This window comes from Urocitellus parryii, chromosome 9 (assembly GCF_045843805.1).
Source record: "Urocitellus parryii isolate mUroPar1 chromosome 9, mUroPar1.hap1, whole genome shotgun sequence".
NCBI classification, from domain to species: domain Eukaryota; kingdom Metazoa; phylum Chordata; class Mammalia; order Rodentia; family Sciuridae; genus Urocitellus; species Urocitellus parryii.
In genome coordinates, this window is record NC_135539.1 from 22,188,844 (window position 1) to 22,210,707 (window position 21,864).

The following is a 21,864-nucleotide window of genomic DNA, read 5'->3' on the forward strand; positions in this document are numbered from 1 at the left end:
AGATAGAGCTTTAAGAGGTGATTAAATAAAGAGGCTGTTATGGTAGCATATAACCTGATTTGACAGATGTCCTCATAAGAAACTTGGACATACAGACGCCAGCCGAAAGATCGTGATGATCAAGAGGTGGGCTTGCCAGCCAAGAAGATGGGTTTCAGAGGAAGCAGGGCTGCTGATGTCCTGACCGCAGGGAGGGGGTGGCCTCCAGGAAGGTGGAGATATGACCTTACACTGCTTAAACCAGCCTGCAGCGTTGGGGCCTGAATCCCCCGCCAACCAGTACGAACACCTTAGAACAAAAGGCTTAGAACAAAAGGCAACCTGCTCTCGCATGCATTCAATATGCTTCCAAATGTCATCATCTCACAATAAACCTTAAACCTGGAAGTCCGAGGGAGCTGCCCACGCACCACACCTTGCTGTCGATGCTCTTCATGGTCAGCAGGTCCAGCGACTTGAGCGAGTGCCCCGTTGGAGAGATGAAGTACAGGCACACGTGCACGCGGGTGTCGTGGTACTCAAAGAAGGAGCGCTTGATCCGCAGCTCCTCCTGAAGGAAGGCCTCGAACTGAGCATCTATGTAGTCGACCACGGGTTGGTAGCTAAAAGACAGTCATTTAGATGCAGGATCACAGAGGGAACCAACCCGATCTGCTTTCACCAGTTCATAAACAGATTTATACTCTAAATCCTATGCTACCTTATGCATCCATGAAGAGGAGTCGGCTGGGGCAGCCCCAGGGGTGTGGCTAGGTGGTACAGGGCAGGGCGGGGGAGTCCCTAAGCTCCATCCCCAGCTTTAGAAGATGAAAGAAAAAAGAAAACAATTCCATGACAGAAACAGGACCCGTGCCTTCCATAGCTTAAATTGAAAAACGATCTATTCAATGCAATCCCAATCAGAAACGAAATTCTTATATGTTTATGTACACAGAAATGCAAAACAGCCAGAATGTCAAGACACATTGAAGAAAACCGATACAGTCTCCAGACATCGGGTGGTCTTTTGAAGCCAAAATGTTACCCAGTGTGGTTGGTACCAAAGAAGATGAGATAGAGGCCCAAGGAAAAACAGCTTGGATGTGACAGAAGGGGATATGTCCTGACTGAAATAGCTTTTTACACCTGCAGAAATACACTGAAAGAGCCACACTTGCTGTATTGGGAATTTAAGAGGGCAAACTAAGTAAATAAACCAGGGTGACCCAAATAAGAAGGGAGCGAGGGAAGGATTTGGGGGCCCCATAGATCAGGTGTGTTTGGATAGGTTTAGGAAATGACACAGATATCAGAAATATTTGGGTTTTTGTTTGGAAATAACTAGGCCAGCGTCCACAGTACTTCCTTATGGGAAGATGAGAAAACCTGAATGAGAAGAAGGCAGAGGAATCGCCTTCCATCCTCCAGCCAAAATGAGTGTAAATGCCAGGCTACTTTTTACAGCTTTGAATTTGGGCATCCAGGTTTGATGAAATATCTATTATTAAATAAATAAAATACCAGGAATTTCCATAGTCAGGAGAGGGGATAGGGAAGAATGAAAGAATTTTGGATTATGCAGAAGGGAGTGAGAGAAGGGGGAGGAACTGTGTGAGGATGGCCTTGGGTCTGAGCCTAACAACTCCATTTTAAAAACTCCAGTTTGAAACCTGCAGTCTCACCAGGCACACCCACAGAGCCCTCCAGTATGGCCCTCAGACACAAACAAGTCATTTCCCCTACACCCCATAAACTCAGAGTGAAGCCTCCAGCAGGCTGTTCTCACCTGATAAGAGGGAAAAGAGAAAAGAACAGGGTGGGGACCACCAGACCAGATGTTTTAACCCCAGGGCAAATGATGTCACAGAGAAATCCGGTGGTAACTGATAAGGATTGAAAGGGGAGTCAAAAGCCCCAAAATTTAATATAAATAATAGAGAAAATGAACAGATATTCAGCCAGCCAATACTGATACACACAAGCTGGAGAGCCTGATGAGGACCTGGACTGACATCCCATCACTTGTCATCGTTTGCTGATCCTCTGCATGGTCCTCACCGCCCTCAAACTCTACAGCCACATCTTGACCCTGGTGAGAGCCACAACTTCTCCCTAGGACCACCTCCTCAGGCAGCCACCAGCTCCACCCCAAGAGAAGCCTGCCTTGGTTCCAGACCTGATCACCACGGTCTGAGTGAGTGTGCATCTGCTGGTCTTAAAGCCTAAGGCTTGAGACTTTTGATCTGACACAGGAACTTAGCATGGAGAAGGAAAGTCCGTCACAAGTCTGTCATGATTAAGTGTGTTTGCAATGCTTAGAATTCATTAATCTAGAATTGTTTGCTGTGAATTAATTCATCTAGAAATGTTTGCTGGGAATTAATTAATCTAGAATTGTCTGCTGTGAAACGATTATGTCTATTGCAGTGCTTAGCATTAAGGATTGTCGTTTTCTTGATTAAGAACCTACAGATGAAATTGTATTGAGTGATTTGATGAATAAAGCATTGAAAAGGGCAAAAGCATGTGCACATTCTTTATTTCTCCCCCTCCACTGCTTAAGTTGCACCTTTTTCCCATTGCGACAGGCTGTGGGGATGGGAAAGATGGTGAAATGAGACATACATTACTACCGTGTATACATGTATGATTACACTACTGGAGTGACTCTGAACAATGTTCAGCCAGAGGAAGAAGCTGTGCCCCATTTATGTACAATGTGTCAAAATGCATCCTACTGTCATGTATAACTAATGAAAATAAAATTTTTTAAAGAAAAATAAATAAATACTAGGAATTTTATAACTGGCATGAAAACAAAAATAAAATAAAAGTTATATCCTCTTTTAAAATTGTAGGAGAACTATAAAATAGAGTACAAAATACAAAAATAAAGCTATTTTATCAAATAAATAATTAAAGTGTAGAGAAAGGTACTGGGAAGGAAAACACAGCAAAGTAATTATGTAAGACAGCTTTATCTGAACACAGGGTAAAAACAAAAAGAACTATAAATGAATACCATATTTAGTATCTTTACATTTCATATGAAATGGACTAATAATTTTAACACTAATTTATATACACGATAATGAAGTCAGATTTAAAGATGTGTAGTTAGTGTAGCTAGATAAATCGGGTCTGATACCGAGTCTAATAAAGAAAATGAAGTCGGATCTGAGCCCGGAGAAATCAGAACTACACCTGGGAGATTGAAATATTAATGTCCGCATGCTAAAGAACTATTAATGAAGTAGCTCCCAGCAAATAGGGAGTTGCTGATCAAATCCCCCTAGGCCCTTTCTGCCCAGGTCTCTCCCCATTGGCCCACTTATTTTCCACCTTTTGGCCTTCCCACCCGAACTCCCAACCCAGGCAGGATAGAGGGAAATAAGCAAGATACAGGACAGAAATGTAGGAAGACAAGAAGACCTTAGATATAAAGGGATAAGAGCTCAGATCCCTTGGGGTGGGGGTGTCTTCTCTGCTATCCTTTTTTTTTTTCCCCCAGAGAGAGAGAGAGAGAGAGAGAGAGAGAGAGAGAGAATTATTTTAATATTTATTTTTTAGTTTTCGGTGGACACAACATCTTTATTTTTTTATTTTTATGTGGTGCTGAGGATCGACCCCAGGGCCCCACACATGCCAGGCGAGCGCGTTACCGCTTGAGCCACATCCCCAGCCCCTCTCCTATTCTTTAATAAAGCCTTTTACTTTCCACTCTACACTTTTCTCAGGTGCTTCTCTGGTGTTATACAGCATTCTGGGAAGCAAGGACTCTCCTGGTAACCAGCAGTATCAATAGAGTGAAATGGATAAGTAAATACCTCAGTCTTAACTTTGCCATATACACAAGTCTGGATATCTGCCACATAGCATGATGACCATGGGCAACATGTTCTGGGATGTACCTGCAGTTGGCTGGGACAGCAGACCCTAAGGTCTCCTCACGCACATGTTAACTAAGTGAGATGATGACTATGGTGATTATCTTGACTGCACTGATCATTTCAAATGTGCACACATATCAATCACCAATGTGTGTGATACAGCTATAAATTAGCTAAATCCCATTGAAGGATTGGCTGGAGCCTACAAAGCCCAGCAGTGTTCGCCCTGCAACAGGAGCCAAGACTGTACCCTAGCCTAACAGTGGGAATTACTGTACACCACATCCCTGCATAAAGAGAGTCAATGCTGGGGCCCACTGCCACACCTGTCCCTTTCCCTTGCTTCCACTTGAAGACTCCTCTTAACAAGTGACACCTCATACCCAAGGCAAGTCACCACCACACTGTCCACCCTGGGTCCAAGCTGTGAAGAGCTTCTCTATGCCCCAGGATGGCAATCAATGCTAATCCCTGTCCCTCACCCCAACTCCCCAGAATACAGGTCTTGAGATGTGCACTATCATTTTGGAGACCAAGCAGATGTGGGGCTCCCCGAGCTCAAAAATTAGAATTTGGACTATGCTGTGCAAAACCAGCCTAAGGACCACAAAAACCATTGCTTTGCAGGAGCAGAGCTGAACCTTAGATTCTCAGCTGCTGATGAGAAACTGATGTGACTCCATTATAAAAAAAAAAAAAAAAAATTTAAACCAGCGTCTACCTCAAGGCCTGTCCAAAGTGACCCTTGTCCTTGGAAAAACCCACTAGCCACCCTGCTGAGTTGTTTGTCTGTTAACAGGAGAGATCTGCAGCGCCAAGTGTCCCTGACTCAGTTACGCTAGTGCCTGACCTTGAAGACTCATAACAACCCCCTAGTAACTACCATCAGCGGAAGAAAGGGAAAATACTTGGAATGCCAGGTGACACCCCCCCCCCCCCCGCCAGCAAGTAGCCTCAGCGATTGATAACATGTTAGGAAACCATGTAGTTTAGCATGTACACCTGTCACGGATTAAACCAATCAGTTCAAACGAATCCACCTCTTGTACTAATCAATCACCCCTACCCAACTTGTTCCCACCAATGAATGTAGTAATCAATGCTAAGAGTTGTTTTTGATTTTCCCACGGTATGGACTGATTTGCTGTGTGATGCTTAGAGTATCCAAAAAAAACTATAAAATCTCACTGAACAAAGGACCAGGACTCACTCCTCAAAACCGCTGCATCGGAAACGGTTGTGAGTCCAGGCTCAATCTTGCAATAAAGACCCTGTGTGCTTGCATCAGATTGGGCTTCTGATGATCTTTTAGGGTCCTCCAAATCTGGCATTACACTGACACATTTTTCGACCTCCATAAAGAAATCCCTTGGGTCCCACCAAGCATTCCAAGACCAAAATGAGGTGCCATATGTTCCACAGAAGCAATGTCACTACCACCACAATGTTCCTTATCATTAGGATGTGAAGTCCAGATATTTCCACAAGAGCAGGATCCCAGCTATCCCTGCGCTCTGCCTGGAGACCAGGGAACTGAGCCCACTGAAGCTAGATCTCATCAATGCCATGTGCAGGTAGAGCAGGAATGGGAGGAATACAGGAAAAGATGGCAGTCATACACCATAGCCAGAAAAGGCAGAGAAAGAATGGTCTTGAGCCCAGGTGGAGTTGGGCTGATTCTGGCTTCTGGATTGTAGAAATGTGGGAAATGGGGTGTGTGTCTTGAGCCTCTTGTGGATAGAATTTGGATGCAGCACAGAAGCGACTTCCTCAGGACGGCGTGAGTCTTCCTCCATAATGCAGCAAACCCTGCCCCCTACCTTCAGCATACCAACACTAGTGTTTTTAAATGCTTTCAGATCAATTATTTTGGTGATACTAGTTTTCCAAATATAAACTGCTACTTAAGGCAACATGCGATCTGCTTCTGCCCCTCCTCTAAATTTCGCCCAAGTCTTTTTCACATTTATGTTATAACTTGAGTGTCAGTTCATAGCCTTCAACAGTGGAGTGCTGGTGAACATGCATCTCTGGAGGGAAAGATGCAGACTAGCAGAACTAGTGCTGCCTCATGATTTCAAGCCACTCACTGTGCCACTGAGAGGGTGGGGTCTAATGTGTACTCACCATCAGCAGGTGGTAGCCTCCACACATCCCCGGCTATGGCACACTAAACTAGCCACCAGGAAGCCCACCTTTCTCTAAAACTAACTTTAAACAAGTAGGAGCGTCACATGTAATCATTAATGAACAGACATTTCAGAAAGGAGTGTGAAATAAAATTCTATGCTATGACACAATTTATTTCCTCCTATAATGGATATAAAAATCTAGTAGAACACTCATACATTACTGGTGGAACTGTAAATTCATGCAACCACTCTGGAAAGCAGTATAAAGATTCCTCAAAAAAACTAGGCATGGAACCACCATTTGACCAAGTTATCCTACTCCTCAGAATAAACCCAAAGGGCTCAAAATCATCATACTATAGTGACATAGCCATATCAATGTTTATAGCAGGTCAATTCACAATAGCCAAGCTATGGAGCCAACCTAGGTGCCCTTCAACAGATGAATGGATAAAGAAAATGTGGTATTTATACACAATGAAATACTACTCGGATAAAGAAAATGAAATATTACTCAGCCTTAAAAAAGAATGACTTTATGACATTTGCAGTAAATGGATGGAGACTATCATGCTAAGTGAAATAAGCCAGTTCCAAAAAGCCAAAAGTCCAATGCTTTCTCTGATATGTGGATGCTAACCTACAGTAAGGTTGGGGGTAGGGGAAATAGAAATCCAGTAGATTAGACAGAGGGGAATGAAGAAAAGGGAGGGAGGATAGGAAAAGGAAACTCAGTGGAATGAATCTGACATAACTTTCCAATGTACAGACATGAATACACCACAGTGAATCCCACCATCATGCACATCCTCAAGAATGGGGTCCTAATTAGAATAAATATATTCCATGCTTGAATAATTATATCAAAATGGATTCTACTGTCATGTATTAAAAAATCAATAAAAAAGAAAAAGGACTATAAAAAGTCTTTATTTTTTGAAAGGAGGTAAAACTTATAGAAACTACATAAACAAATGTTTGCTATAATTCATTCAAAAATTTTATAAAATTAGACAAATGGATATATAAAAGTATCAGTTCCATAAAAACATTAATTAGAAAAGAATTAAGAAAGGTGTCAGTTACCTTAGAAGAATGTTACAATTTAGTCAAGGACAAAGAAAGCAGGTTCCTTCAAGTACAAAAGTCATTATAATTTTTTGAATTTTTTTATTTGTTTTAATTAGTTATACATGACAGTAGACTGCATTTATGCACTTTGATATATCATAATAGATGGGATATAATTTCCCACTTTTCTGAGTGTACCTGTTGTAGAATCACTTTGGTCATGCTGTCAGATATATACAAAGTAATAATGTTTGCTTCATTCTACTGTCCTTCCTGTCCACACCCCTCCCCTCCCTTCCCTCTACCTAATCTAAGGTAACTCTGTGGGAGTACCAAAGCCATTATAATTAACACAAGAAGACACCCACCTGGCCTCCTTGTTTATCTGATCTCCATACCCCACCGTCTTCACAACTGTCAGTTTCAGTTGAACCTTGCTTTCCTGAAGTTCATATGTCTGAATTTTGAGTCCAACATTCGAATAAAAATGTGAGGATTTTTTATCTTTCAAATTAGTGTTAAACAACGTATTAATCAGTGTTGATTTTCCAATTCCAGTTTCTCCTGTAACCGACATAGAGAGGTTATCGCAGTGGCATAAGACGGGTTAGCAGAGACACTGAACACCATAGTGGCTGGAAGGGCCCTCAAGCCTATAAAAGTCAAACTCAGAGCAAAGGGTGGATGATGGCCAGCGGCTGGGAAAGGGCTGGGAGAGGGGCTGGGAGAGGGCTGGGAGCGGGGGACTGGGAAGGGGGACTGGGAGAGGGGCTGGGAAAAGGGCTGGGAGAGGGGCTGGGAGAGGGCTGGGAGCGGGGGACTGGGAAGGGGGACTGGGAGAGGGGCTGGGAAAAGGGCTGGGAGAGGGGGCTGGGAGAGGAGAGGGGGTGTGGGGGTCCTAGGGAGAGAACCCTGGCAGAAGGCTGGGAGAGGCTGAAGCACCACTGACCACTGAAGCACACACTTCAGAGAAGAGAAGCATCTGTGAGAGTAACCTTCCAGCAGGAAGGCCATAGTTAACAGGAATGTATTGTGTCTCAAAATAACTCAAAGAAAAACTTCAATGTCTCACCATGGAAACTAATAAGTAAGTGAGATGATGACTTTGTTACTTAGCTTAATTTAATCATTCTGATATTCATATATCAAAACTCCACATTGTACTCTATAAATGTATATAATTTGTTAATTGAAAATTATATTAATCTTAATAAGTGGTCCCAAATACTTGAAAGACAAATGTCTCTGGAAGTGGATGTGCTAGTCATGATTCCTTTCTTCATGGACACAGCAGAGAAAGAAAATACACACTAACCTACTACACTTAAAATTCTGAAACCTTTAAAATTTGACATAGGCTAAGGAGTGGGAAACTGATACAAAATAACAAAATATTCCTAACAGAAATATTTGATGAAGTTTAAGTCGAAATGAAGATGAGAAAAGAGGAAACAGGTCGGTTATGGTGTCTGGCACTTACCCACACAGAGAATATTGAAAGAGAACCCTTGATGGATGGATCTGTTCACCAGCTGGTAGGGCAGACACTCAAAACCAAAATGCCCAATGGTGGTCAAGCAACGGATATTTTCTTTTTGCTTTAAGAAAAGAAAAATTTTTAAGTTTTCAATTAGAAGAGGAAACAAAACCATTTGAAAGAACAATAATGATAACATGAAGGAAAATAGAATTATCACTAGATTATCACGCCTCAGACTCTCAAGATGCAAATGTATTCAGTAAGCTTGTGCAAAAGGAAGTCTGTGCAGAAACACAGATATTGCCACAATTGTCACAAATTAACTAAATCTAGCTCCAATCACAAAAAAGACACGTTTCTAAATTTAAAAAGAAATAGGGAAAGAAGCAAATGCCCCACAAAACCCCAACCTGTTATTCTAAAACAATAATTTTTTCTACTAACAAGGAAAACTTTAAAATTCTTTTTCTTTCAGTGTGTTGCTATATTAGGATTTAACATATATATGTAATATATATATATATATATATATATATATATATATATATATTTAACACATGTTTACATATGTAAAGTAACCAAAATCAATTTGAAATTTAAATAAAACAAATCAAATGACTTTTGCCTCAAATGGCCAGCTAGGCCGATCCATGCCTTAGCCATGCAGAGGGTGCTGCCCAGGACAGGGAGTGTTCACTGTCCCTTGACAGTCAGGAAGGGACAGCTGGGTCCCGTGGCAGCTCTATTTTCAGCTTTGGGAGCATCCACAGGGGCCGTTCCAGTTCCCATTCCCACCCGAAGTGCAGGAAGCTACCTTTTCTCCACCTTGTGTCCAGCCATGGCTGTTCTGTGAGCTTTTGAAAGTGGCCACTCTAACCAGGTCAGATGGTGTCTCCTGGAGGTATTGCTTTGCATTTCCCTGACACCCAATGATATTGAGCAGTTTTCAGATATTTATTGGCCATTTGTATTTCTCCTTTGATAAAGTGTCTATTAAGATCATTTGCCTTTTTAAAATTAAATTACTTGGGTTTTGTGAAGTTTTTGAGCTATTTTTGTATTATTGACATTAACTATCTTTTGGATGATTATCTGGAACTTTTTTTTTTTTTTTTGATACTGGGAATGGAACCCAGGGGCACTTAACCACTGAGCCACATTCCCAGCCTGAATGAACATCTTGAAGTGTTTCCCCCATGTTTTCCTCCAGTAGTTTCAGTTCTTAATTTAAGGCTTTTGATTCTTTTTAAGTCATTTTTCTACAGGGTGACAGATAGGGACCAAGCTTAAAATGCACCTTTCCCAGCAACATGTGTCTTTCCCAGTGTCTAGCATTTCTAAGAGTCAGTTATCCTGGGTGCACGGGTTAATTTTTAGGTTCCCTTATCTGTTTCATCAGGTGCTGGGCCTGTTTTTATGCCAATGTCACACTGTTGTCATCCTTTGCTGCATGGGCTAGATACTACCACTGTGATGGAAAGTGGCCGCCACCGAGGGGGCATCAGGTTTGGACAACCACAACCAGTCGTGTGAAGACTCACGCCACCTCCACGACTGAGGGCAGGTGCATCAAGCTGCACCACATCTTCAGTCTCACAACCACTTGGAAGCACAAAAGACCCTGAATAACTGAAGCTGGAAGCATCCCAATACATACAACAGAAGCCCAATAACCAAAAGAACAGGATAGTGGCATAAAAGCAGACCACAGACCAATGGAACAGAGCAAAGAACACAGAAATAAACCAATGCATCTATGCTGACTCTTCACAAAAGTGCCAAAGGCAGGCATTGAAGAAAACAGACTATTCAACAAATGGTGCTGAGAAAGCTGGATATCCACATAAGGATGATTGAAACGTGACCCCCACTTCTCACCCTGTGTAGAACTCACAATGAACCAGACATACAATGAGATGCAAAAGGCTGAAAGTCCTGTAGGAAGACAGAACGAAAATTTTCAAAACATTGGTACAGGCACTGCTTTTCTGAACAGGACCCCCCCAAAGCACAGGAAACAAAAGCAAAAACTGACAGAGTTGTGTTAAACAAAAAGCTTCTTCACAGCAAAGAAAACGAGGAGGGAAGAGACAATCTACAAAATGGGAGAAAATATTTGCCAACTATTTACCTAACAGAGAGTTAATATCTAAAGTATACAAAGAATTTAAAAAAACAAAAAAATCAAACAATATAATCTAAAAATGGGCAAATGATATTGGACAAATTATATTGTTATACTGTATATTGTGTGCATGTGCAAATATGCAATAACAAATCCCATCAGTATGTATGACCATAATGCACCAATAAAATGTAAAGAAAATAGAAATGGTGAAAGTGATTAGAAAAAATTAAAAATAAAAATGGGCATATTTTCTGAACAGACACTTCTCAAAAGAAGAAATACAAATGTCCAGTAAATATATGGACACATACTCAATAGCATTAGCCATTAGGACAATGCAAATCAACCCTAAATTTGATATCATCTTGCCTTAGCAAAAATGGCTATTATCAAAAATATAACAAATGCTGGTGACGATGTGGAGAAAAAAGGAAACTTCATACACTGTTGGTGGAAATGTAAATTGGTCTAAACACCATGGAGAACAGCATAAATGCTCCTCCTCAAAAAGCTAAAAATAGAACTACCATATAAAGGAATTGAAGTCAGCATACCAAAGAGATGTTGTGGCATCACTATTCACAAGAGCTAAAATCTGGAATCAGTCAAGTTCTCATCCACAAATATGTGTGGATACAAATACAGCATACATACACAATGGAAGATTATGTGGTCCTAGAGCATGAAATCCTATCATATGTGGCAAAATGGATGGAACAGGTAGACCTCATATTAAACGAAATAAGCCAGACTCAGAAAGATAAGTAGCACATATTCTCTCACATATGATAGCTACAAAAAGAAAAAAGAAAAGGAAAAAATCAACCTAAACATGGAATAGTGATTCCTAAAGGTCGAAAATGGCAAGGGAGGGGCTAGGGTTGTGGCTCAGTGGTAGAGTGCTTGCCTAGCATGTGTGAGGCACTGGGTTCAATTCTCAGCACCGCATATAAAAAAATAAAATGAAGTCTATTGACAACTAAAAGTAAAAAAATTAAAAAAAAATGGCAAGGGAGAGAGGGTCAACAAAGAAAGGTTCAATCTGATGAAATATCATGATGAGCAGAGTCCTCACCACAAGCCATAAATAGTGGAGCCACCAAGGACTGAACTTCTGAAACTGTGAGCCAAAGTAACCCTTTCCTCTTGTAAGCTGCTCACCTCGGGTGTTTTTGTCACAGTGATGCAAAGCTGACTAGCACACCTGTTGGTAGGTTCTAGAATTTTAATTTTTCTTTGATTTTAATTAGGAATGGTCTTTTTCACTAACAAGAACAACATATATGAATGTACCACAGTGAATCTCACCACTGTGTACCTCCACAAGAAATTAATTTTAAAAAGATAACTATGGATAAATGACAGAAAGATGAGTAGAGGGAAGGGAGCAGGGGAGAGAAGGAGAAAGAGAAGTATTGGGAACTGAATCAGAATAAGACATAGTCCATGCTTTTATAATTATATCAAAATGGGTTCTACTGTTGTGTATAACTAAAAAGAACCAGTAAAAAATGAAAAAAAGAAATATGTAATAAATATTTAAACCATCACTGATGTTTATGTCTAGTCAATATAAAAGACAATTCAGATTGTGACTCAGTGGTAGAGCACTTGCCTAGCATGCATGAGGCACTGGGTTCAATCCTCAACACTACATAAATGTAAAATAAAGATATTGTGTCCACCTAAAACTAAAAAATGAATATTTTTTTTTAAAAAAAGCCAATTCGGAAGTGAATAGCCTCTTCCACGCAGTGCTTCCGCCATGATGAACTGCCTCACCACAGACCCAAGAGTAATGGGGTCAAGCAGTTAAAATGAAATCTCCAAAACTCTGAGCCAAAATAAAACTTTTCTTTTCATTAAAAAAAAAAAGCCAATTCATCACCAAACGTAACAAGCCTTTCTCATCTAGGAAGCAAATCAGATTACTCAGTCAATACTTAGAAACTGTACAATTTTATTGAAGTACAAGGGCAGAATTGCATTGGAAAGATATACTTAACTATATCTTCATCATTTGGTATATGTGAGGGTATGCGCTTTGTTTTTTCTGCCATGCCAGGTTGAAAGAACTGAAATGAAAAGACAAGACATTTTCAGATTTACTCACCAAGGTTAAGTTCCTAGCATGACCGGGCACAGGGAGTCCAAGACAGACACTACCACAAGTGTCAGCTTTCCATGTACACTGATGACTTGGTTCAAGTTGCAGCTGTCTTGTTAGACAGGCTTGCCCATAATAAATAACACAGCATTCAAGGTAGGACTTAGAAGAAAACATTCAGTCACAAACAGAAACATGCCAGGAAGGCTCATCTCCTTTTGAAATCAAGAGGACAAGACTGCTCTTTCTCAGAGGATTCTCTGGCCATGAGAAAGGAAAGTGGAGAACCTTGCTGAACACTGTGCTGGAGCAATGAGAAGCACACTCAGCATTGCTTAGCTTTCTGGCTCCGTCTGTGTGTTAGACGGGCCCCTGGCTGAGACTCAGGAGTGTGGAGCTTGCAAAGCTTGTGGAAGCAAGGGCCTGGGGAGCTGAACCGAAGCCCCTATGTTACCAGTGCTGTGCTGGGTGCTGTGGCCTCCCCTCCCCTAGTGCTGACACATTCTCCTTAGTCCTGGTCCTGGGGCAGGCGAAAACTCCACATTCAGAAACACTACATGACTTACCTGCCCAGAGCTTCAGATGTGAGCAGACACAGGCTCCACTGACTCCCCAACTGCTCTTCTTTCTTCTGCCCTCGAAAGTGGCCAGATTGATATGCCTGAGTTTGCAACAGTTGGGAACAAGGAGGGGAGGGACAAAGGACAGGCTGTGCCAGGCTTCCTGAGAACACTGTGCTACCCTATTTTTGAGTACATCACAAAGATACTCAATATGAGATACATTTTAAGGCTAATGGGTAAAACAAGAAGAAAAGCAAACTTAAGAACACTGCTGCAACCCACACCTCTTCCTTTGCTCTGCCCAAGGAGCACCCACCTCAATTTAGAAATCGGTCCTACCTTTTTCCTTGCTGTTAAGTAGGGTTCTCTAGTTAGACTGTTATGTTCTGCTGTACAGTTTATTCTCATCTAGTGTCTAGAAACTTACTGCTGGTCAGTGCAATGATCTCCAGTCCTTAACTGGAATTGATAATAAACTAAACCACTGAGAGAGAGGTCAGAGGTTGCTTCTTAATTTCTTTTGTTTATCCTCTTGCAGAGTTTGAAGTAACTACAAATTGGAAAGTCTCTATCTCTGTCTAACTGCTGATCTGGCAGTATGTCTGCTAAAGGTGGCTTGAAAACTAGATATGCAAATTATCTTGTGCTTAAAAGTGTAATTACCAATGCATTAGTAAATAGAATATTCTAAGTTAGAATATTCCAATAAAATTTTATTCTCACCTAAGTCTAGGGAAGAAGTTCTCTGAATATGGTCCCTGGCACCTAGGAATCCCTACAATTCTTTCAAGGTGCCCGTGAAAGCAGTGTCACCTGCTGTCCCCACCCCCTGTCATTCACACAAGAAAAGTAGAAGAAGCCGATCACCCAGTGATCTAAGTGTCTTGAGGAAAATAGGTGATGTGACTGACGGTAAGAAATGGTGACACCCTTCTCACGGGCCATTCTAACCACACAAACAACAGACAAACTTTGGTTATTCAGGCCTCGGTATTCCTAAAACAGTTTCTTGAAGATTCACTGTGATTTGTAACATCAAGGAAAATAGCTGGACCCAGGATGGTGGAATTCCTGACCCAGGGTCCGCCTCCCCCTCCACAGAAAATAACCACAGTAACAAATGCACAGACACATTTTGAGCTTAGTGGCCTTGGGAGGACATGGAAATCAGCAAGGAGGATATTGGAACCTTGAAAGATCTGGAGACCTAGAACAACAGCATGAAAAGAGAAACAAAATATCCTCGCCTCTGCCAGCCAGCTCACATCAGAAAGAGGAGTTCCCCCTTGGCAGGGTTGAGGATGAAGGAGAGGGTCCTGGGAACTTCCCAGCACAGATGCTGATGATCTCACTTCATCTCTGGGAATGACATGATTTCCACAGTGGCAGCTCACTGAAGCAAGTCACCTGAATCTGTTGTACGGTAGCCTTGCTTTGGAAAAATATCCAACATCCTATCCTACGAAAAGCCCAAGTGCCATAGCCAAAAGTCATGTTGAACAGAAAGTGCCTGACCTGGGCTGCATGTGTGGTCAGAAGCCACCACAAAACCCCATCTGGAAACACACAGTCCATTGTGCTGGCCGGGCAGGTGACCGCCGCACACACCCAGCTGGACTGAAGGGACTGTGACCAAAGCACTGGGTGTCCTGTGCTATAGAGAACCAGTTCATGACACAGACAATACAATACAGAGCACTGCCCTAACAGACCAGAGCTGGAGGAACTGCCTTCTGAGGCCCAGGAAGCGTCTGCTCTGGAGAGATTAGATCAACACACCACACAGCATGGCCATTGCTGATCTTTGCTGAGAGTCTGGAGCCTCCCAGGAGCAGGGGAGCCAATCCCTCACCCCCTCTGCTGCCCACCAACACAGCCTTCCCAGGCTGAGTCGCTGAGAGTATTCCCACCCACCTCAGATGGTCATGTGAGCTGCCAGACCCAAAGGGACTTTTCTGACAGAATCCCCCTAATACAACTTTCTCTGTACATCTTTTGCTCCCGTTTCTTTAGCTACACAGTAGGCACTTGCCAGGACAGTGTGACCATGTTTTCTATGACCTCCCAGCTCCACAACAGCAGCTGCAGCATGGCCTCCTCCAGATGCTCCTGCCTCAGCTCTCTGCAGCCAGTGGAGAAACAGACAGCATTTGCAAACACCTCTTCTCAGTGCAGCCTCTGGATCAGCTAAGTCCAGGCTGCCTTCCTGATTCCAGGTGTTTCTGTCCACATCTGTCCATTGTGTCTCCCTCTGTGGTGAACTAGTGCTGCAGCCGCAGACGCTGCTACACCTGGGTCAGCTCCAAAGTAGTCTTTCTTCTTTGTTCAATGTGCCCAAATTTCTGAGTCCCTAAGACACTCTAACTGTTCAGTACTGAGTTTTAGTGCAATCCCACTACTAAACCAGTAAGGGTCACTCCAAGTGAACTGTGCTGGCACACTGGGCTGACACGAAATAATCAAACAGAGAGAAATATCTTTTTTGGGGGGTAGGGGGGTTCTGTGATGGCTCCTCTGACCTAGCTCCCATAAAGGAGGCAAGGCAGGCAAGGCAAATAAGAAAAAGAGGGAGAGCGTGCCTCAAACCTGGGTTTTATTGGGGGATGCTGTTCCATGGAATATTCTATCCCAAAAAGGGCAAAGGGGTAGGATTACAAAGGAATAGGTGAGTGTAACTCAACCCCAGCCCCAGCGGGGTGACACCTACACCTTGTTATCTGAGCGGGGATAACACCCAAATTACTGACACTGAAGGCAATAATTGGTCAGAATCCAGTGCATCAGTACTTAAAGATGTCTGCATCCAGGGCAGCACCCACCGCACCTGAATCCCAAGCAACTGGAAATGCCAGCTTCCTCCAGCCCACCATCTTGAATCCTGTGTGTGGAATTAGAATGCAATATTAAAACAACAAGAAAATAGAAGGGGACCTGTAGAGAAGAGGAGGATTATTATGGAGCTGGAAGAGGGGCAGGAAAGAGGAAGTAGTTGGTACTTAAATGGAACAAAGAAGGTACATACAGAGTTGGGACTGTAGCTCAGTGGTAGAGAGCTTGCCCAGCATGTGTGAGACACCACATATAAATAAATAAAATAAAGGTCCATTGACAACTAAAAAATACATATTTTTTAAAAAGAAGGTACATACACAATATGCCACAATGAACCCCACTGTTATGTTTAACAAAATACACTAATAAAAACATTACAAAGAAAATCTCTCTGAAGGTCTGACCTTTCATCAGAAACTCCTGTAACACACAAGAATAAATCTGGCAGGTTCTGTAGGGCAGCTGGCTGAAGCTCCACATCCAGCCCTCCTCCCCAGTGCTACTTTCAGTGGGATTAGTCATACTTGCAGTTCTCCAGGAAAAAAGAGGAAATAGAAATATTTTGGAATTTCTAGGAAATTTCCTCCCTGTAATATTGGACATAATTTTTTAAATAAAAATAATTAAGAACATATTTTGTGAATAATAAAATTTAAGTGTCAAATCTAAAATTAGTTTTGTGATAATTTGTATCCACCATAATCACCTCAACAATTTCCCAACAGTTAAAAACATTCCAAAAATGGTGATTATATTTACAAATACAAATTTTTATAATGTGTAATAAAATGTGTCAACATTAAATAGATTAGTATTTCCCAACTACTGACACTTTGATCTGTGCTGCTGTTTTGTGGCTGAGGCTTGCAGGAGGTTTAGCTGCACCCCTGGACTTTATCCACAAGGTGTCAGGAGCAACCACCAAGAGGACAAACAAATCCACCTCCAGACGTTTTCTAGAATACAAATTAGCCCCAGCTAAGAACAGCTGAAATAGATAATTCAGTAAACAAATGTTTTCCCAATGACTCATGCATGACATCACAAGTTAGTTTGAGTTAAGCAAGCAGATTTTAATGTACAGGGATATAATCTTAGATTTCACTTTGCAACTAATCTTGTCAAGTTTTGGTGGAGTATCAAAGAATATTCACCATTATGTGGGAAGACTACTTAAAAATTTCTTTTCCCAATTACAGATTGTTCCTCAATTTAGATGGTTCAATCTATGATTTTTTCAGTTTTGTCAGGAAAGCCCCCAAGGAGCTATCATGTTATTGTTACACATCATGTTGACTGGGTCAGGTGCTTTAAAGGCTTTTTTTTTTTTTTCCTTTTTTCAGTGCAGAATTGATCCCAGGGGCTTGTGCATGCTGGGTCTTTTTTAAAGGCTTTATGTTGTTTTCTGACTGTGTTATTTCAAATTATCTGTCCTAAAGTTTATGCATTCTTACTTCTGCTGTTGAAACTATCCATGGGTAAAGTGGACGTAATTTTAACAATGTTAATTCTTATAATGCATTAATATGTGAGAACTTTTCATTTATTTGCTCTCTACAATGCCTTTCTTCAATGGTTTATTGTTTTCATTACAGAATCATTTCCCACATTGAACAAGTTTCTAAGCATTTCATGTTGTGTAAATGCAACTTTGCTGAATTCATTTACTGTTCTATGTGGGGAGCCAGTCCGAATGATTCACATTCTCCTTCCCAGATCGGAGAAACTTTGACCGTAACTACATCTCATAGTGACCTGGACATTGCCCTGGTCACGGAAGTTTGAGGACACGTCTTCAGATATAGGCGTGTCGCCCCATGGATTGAGCTACGCTCATCTGTTCCTTTGTGATACTACCCCTTTGCCCTGTTTGGGATAGAATGTTCCATGGAAACACTTTGTGTGTCCCTTCTCTTGCTGTGCCTTTGGGTGTGGCCTTCCTAGATGTCAGTCAATCTGCTGACAGCAGACATCACAAAGCTAGACTCAACCCCCTAAACCTGACCCCTTGCCTCATTTGAATGGCTTCTCCCCAATAATAGGGTTCAGCATACACTCGCTCTCTTTCTGTGGACCCTTAAGGTCAGAGGAGCTGTCACAGGACCCCCCCCCCCCAAAGAAAAAGGTACCTCTGTATCTTGTGTGGTTATTTGGTGCAGCCCAGTTCCCCTGGGATGACCCTGAGTGTTTTAAGTAGTGAAGAACGTGACAGTTCTAATCACTTTTTGGTGCAGCTGTTAAGGGCTTCTTTCCTTTTTCATTAACATGTGCTAATTGTATAGGTTCGTGTGGTTCAATGTAATATTCCAAAACATGCACAAAGCAGTCACTGGTCAAACCCAATCACCCCCTTCCCTCCCTCCCCCTTGTACCCTTTCCAGTCCCTGGTATTCACAATCCTATTTTCAACTGGACTTCTATAACTGGACCATGGATCAGAGAGAATGGAGCACTTGTCTTCCTGTCCCTGGCTAATCTGACCTGATGTGATGTCATCCAGGTCCATCAAATCACTGCCAATGGCAGATTCTGGGGTTGCTGAGTCTTGCAGCCGTGTCAAGGCCTTCTCTTCCTTCTGAGCACCTGATGGACACATTTAAGAGTTTTCAGTTATCCAGTAGTTTGGGGGTGACAAATGGTGTTCTCCAAAAATATGCCAGACACCTTTCTAGTCCCAGGGGCTCTTCTAGAACATTGCAAATTTATCATCAAAGCAATGAAAGCTACTCCTTCCCTTAAACTCAGACTTATGTGGCTATATCAAAGAATTTCCATTTCTGTGGAGGCTGCAAAAATGATACTGCCTGATGTCTGCAGCTGTATCCCAAAAGGTCATGTGGCATCTGCCTGGCTCTCTATTTAGGGAACCTAAAAGCCATTCCATAAAGAAGCTCAGCCACAGGCAGAGGCCAACAGTCCCAGCTAAGACTGACAGCCCATGGAAGACAGTTCTCAATGAGTTTCTCATGCTCCTGCACATCTTGAGAGCAAAGGCACTCAAGAAAAAGGACACCAGGAAAGTAGAACAGAGATCACTATGTTAGAGGAAGAAGACCAGATGGGGAGGGGAGGGCCAGAGAGGCACTGAGGAGTGAATCTGATCCTATAATGCTACATGCATGTATGAATATGCCACAATTGAACCTACTATTCTGTGTAATTAATATGCTCCAGTTTTTAAAAAAAAATCCCAAGATAAATAAATAAATAAATAAAAATAGAACTGCCATATGACTCAGCAATCTCACTGCTGGGTGCACAGCCAAAGGAAACAAAATCAGTGTATCCAAGTGACAGCTGCTCTCGGGTGTTCACTGAAGCAATATTTTCACAATAGCCAAGAAAGGGGTACACTCTAAGTGTCCATCAGTTGATGAATGGATAAAGAAAATGTGGTACCTATATGCAGTGGAATGCTATTCAGCCACACACACACACAAAAAGAAAGAAATTAATTCTGTCATTCATGATGACAACATGGAGGGAACTGGAGGACATTACATTAAGTGAAATAAATCTGAAAATTTCATTCATATATGGAATCTAAAAAAAATGTGATCTCAAAAACTATGCTCTATCTGTGTAATATGAAATGAGCTGCATTCTGCCATCATGTATAACAAATTAGAATAAATAAATAATTTAATTTTTTTAAAAATGTGATGGCTCAGTGGTTAAGTTGCTGGCCTGGCATATCTGAGACCCAGAGTTCATCCCCAGAACCAGAAAAGGAATGGTGGTGGGACTGGGGATGTGGCTCAAGCCGTAGCGCGCTCGCCTGGCATGGGTGCGCCTGGGGTTCGATCCTCAGCACCACATACAAACAAAGATGTTGTGTCCGCCAAATACTAAAATATAAATATTAAAAAAAAAAAAAAAAGAAAAAGGAAAGGAATGGTGGTCCCCAGAAGCCAGGGAAAGCAGAGCCTGGGGAGGGGTTGGGAAGTTGATCCATACCATGGAGCTGCACTTGGGAGCAGGAAGTTCTGGTGAACTCTTGCACCCTGAGTGACTAGATAATAATGTGCTGTGTGTTTCAGAAATCAAGGAGAAAGGATTTTCAAAATTTTCCCCACAAAGAAATGACAAACGTCTGATTGACTTGATCTGATTGGCTTCGGAAATCACTTGTCCCAGACATGATACTGTTTCTTTCCTTCTGCTTTCTTACCCCACCACCCCACCTACCATTCCCCACCCTACGCTGGGGTTGATATTATTTCTTAATGAATTCAATTTAAAATTACAAGACAAAACAGCATTTGTTGTGGGAGACCATCCTCCCACTGACAGAGTTAACTCCCCTGCTGGGCGATGTGGCAGTCAGGCACCCAGGCTGCTAGACTACCCTGCTCTTCCAGAGTTGAGTCTTCCTGCCTGGGAGTGACTTCCTACAGCCTCATGGGTGGAGCTATGCTCATCTGTTCCTTTGTAATATAACCCCTTGCCCTGTTTAGGGTAGAATCTTCCATGGAAATGCCTTGTGTGTGTGTCCCCTTCTCTTACTGTGCCCTTGGGTGTGGCCTACCTAGATGTCAATCAACCTGTTGACAGTGGACATCATGAAGATAGACTCAGCCCCCTGAAACCTGACCCTTTACCTCATTTGAATAGCTTCTCCTCAATAAAAGGGGTCAGCGAGTGATCCTTAAGGTCAGAGGAGCCTTCACAGCGACCCCCAAAGAAAAAGGTATTTATGTCTCTTGTGTGGTTATTTTGCACAGCCCAGTCAGCCCAGTTTTCCTGGAGTGACCCCTGAGCCTTTTAGTCGCAAACATGAAACCGGCAATTGGCGACCAACGTGGGGTGAAAGGCCCTAGTCTTAAGCTGCAGGGTCAAAAGCGACAGTTTGTAACATACAGCTTATGCTACAATAAAGTTACCTCAAGGATCACTGACTGAATCACAGTATCAGACTGCTTTATGCATTCCCAGTGCTGTCATGAGCAAAAACAGGAAGTGAGTGATAGACCCAACCTTTCTTAAAATTGGGCATCTCACCATAAAACCATGAAAAGATAATTTCGGCTTTACTATAAATTACTGCAAATTCTGAACCTACTTGGAATGCCTGCCCATGTCCTGAACTCACCCAGGTCCGGTTTCCCTGACCAGATAACAACCCTTTCCTAAACCTTAGTGATGCCTCATAAATTCTGGCCTTCCCTGGCCGGACAATGACCCTCTCTGAGTCTCTAAGATCTCCATAAATTCTGATGCCGGGGCCAGCAAAAATGTAAACTTGTGTTATGCTCCTCAGAGTGTTGTTATCTGTAACCCCCCCCCTTTGTGTAACTTTTTGGGCTATAAAACTGGGCCACAAAGAAGCCTCGGGGCTGTCTTGTTCCCACCGTTTTGGGAGGGAAAGGCAGCCCGGCCGGTCGAAATAATAAGCTTGCTTTAATTTGATTTTAATTGGAGTCAGTGGTCTTTTCTTGCGTCCTGGTCTAACAGTGAGAGCCTCATCTCCAGGCAGAACTAGCAGTGGCTGTATTTTCCAAGCTCAAACTATAGTTGTGGTGGCATTTTCGGACCTGCGTGCCACTGCAAAGGAAATTTCCATATTTCAAATCCATTTAACTATTGCCTTCAAGGAGCTTTCACCTATCCTTCCACTGTACCTGATTAATCTGCCACATAGTGAATTGCTAAAAGGCAGTATCAAGAGAATCACGGAGAGGC

The 21,864-nt window shown here is 42.2% G+C and overlaps 1 protein-coding gene across 1 annotated transcript in view; it reads right to left on the reverse strand.

Annotated features, from left to right (window-relative positions):
- Septin14 (septin 14) overlaps positions 1–12,740 on the reverse strand; it is a 34,076-nt gene extending 21,336 nt beyond the window's left edge. Inside the window, exons 1-4 of the mRNA XM_026400399.2 lie at positions 12,687–12,740; positions 8,553–8,670; positions 7,441–7,636; positions 416–602 (exon numbers count right to left, since the gene is read on the reverse strand). Coding sequence (XP_026256184.1) covers positions 416–602; positions 7,441–7,636; positions 8,553–8,670; positions 12,687–12,740 — 555 coding nt within the window. The remainder of the gene's footprint in view (positions 1–415; positions 603–7,440; positions 7,637–8,552; positions 8,671–12,686) is intronic.
- Positions 12,741–21,864: the final 9,124 nt, after the last annotated feature.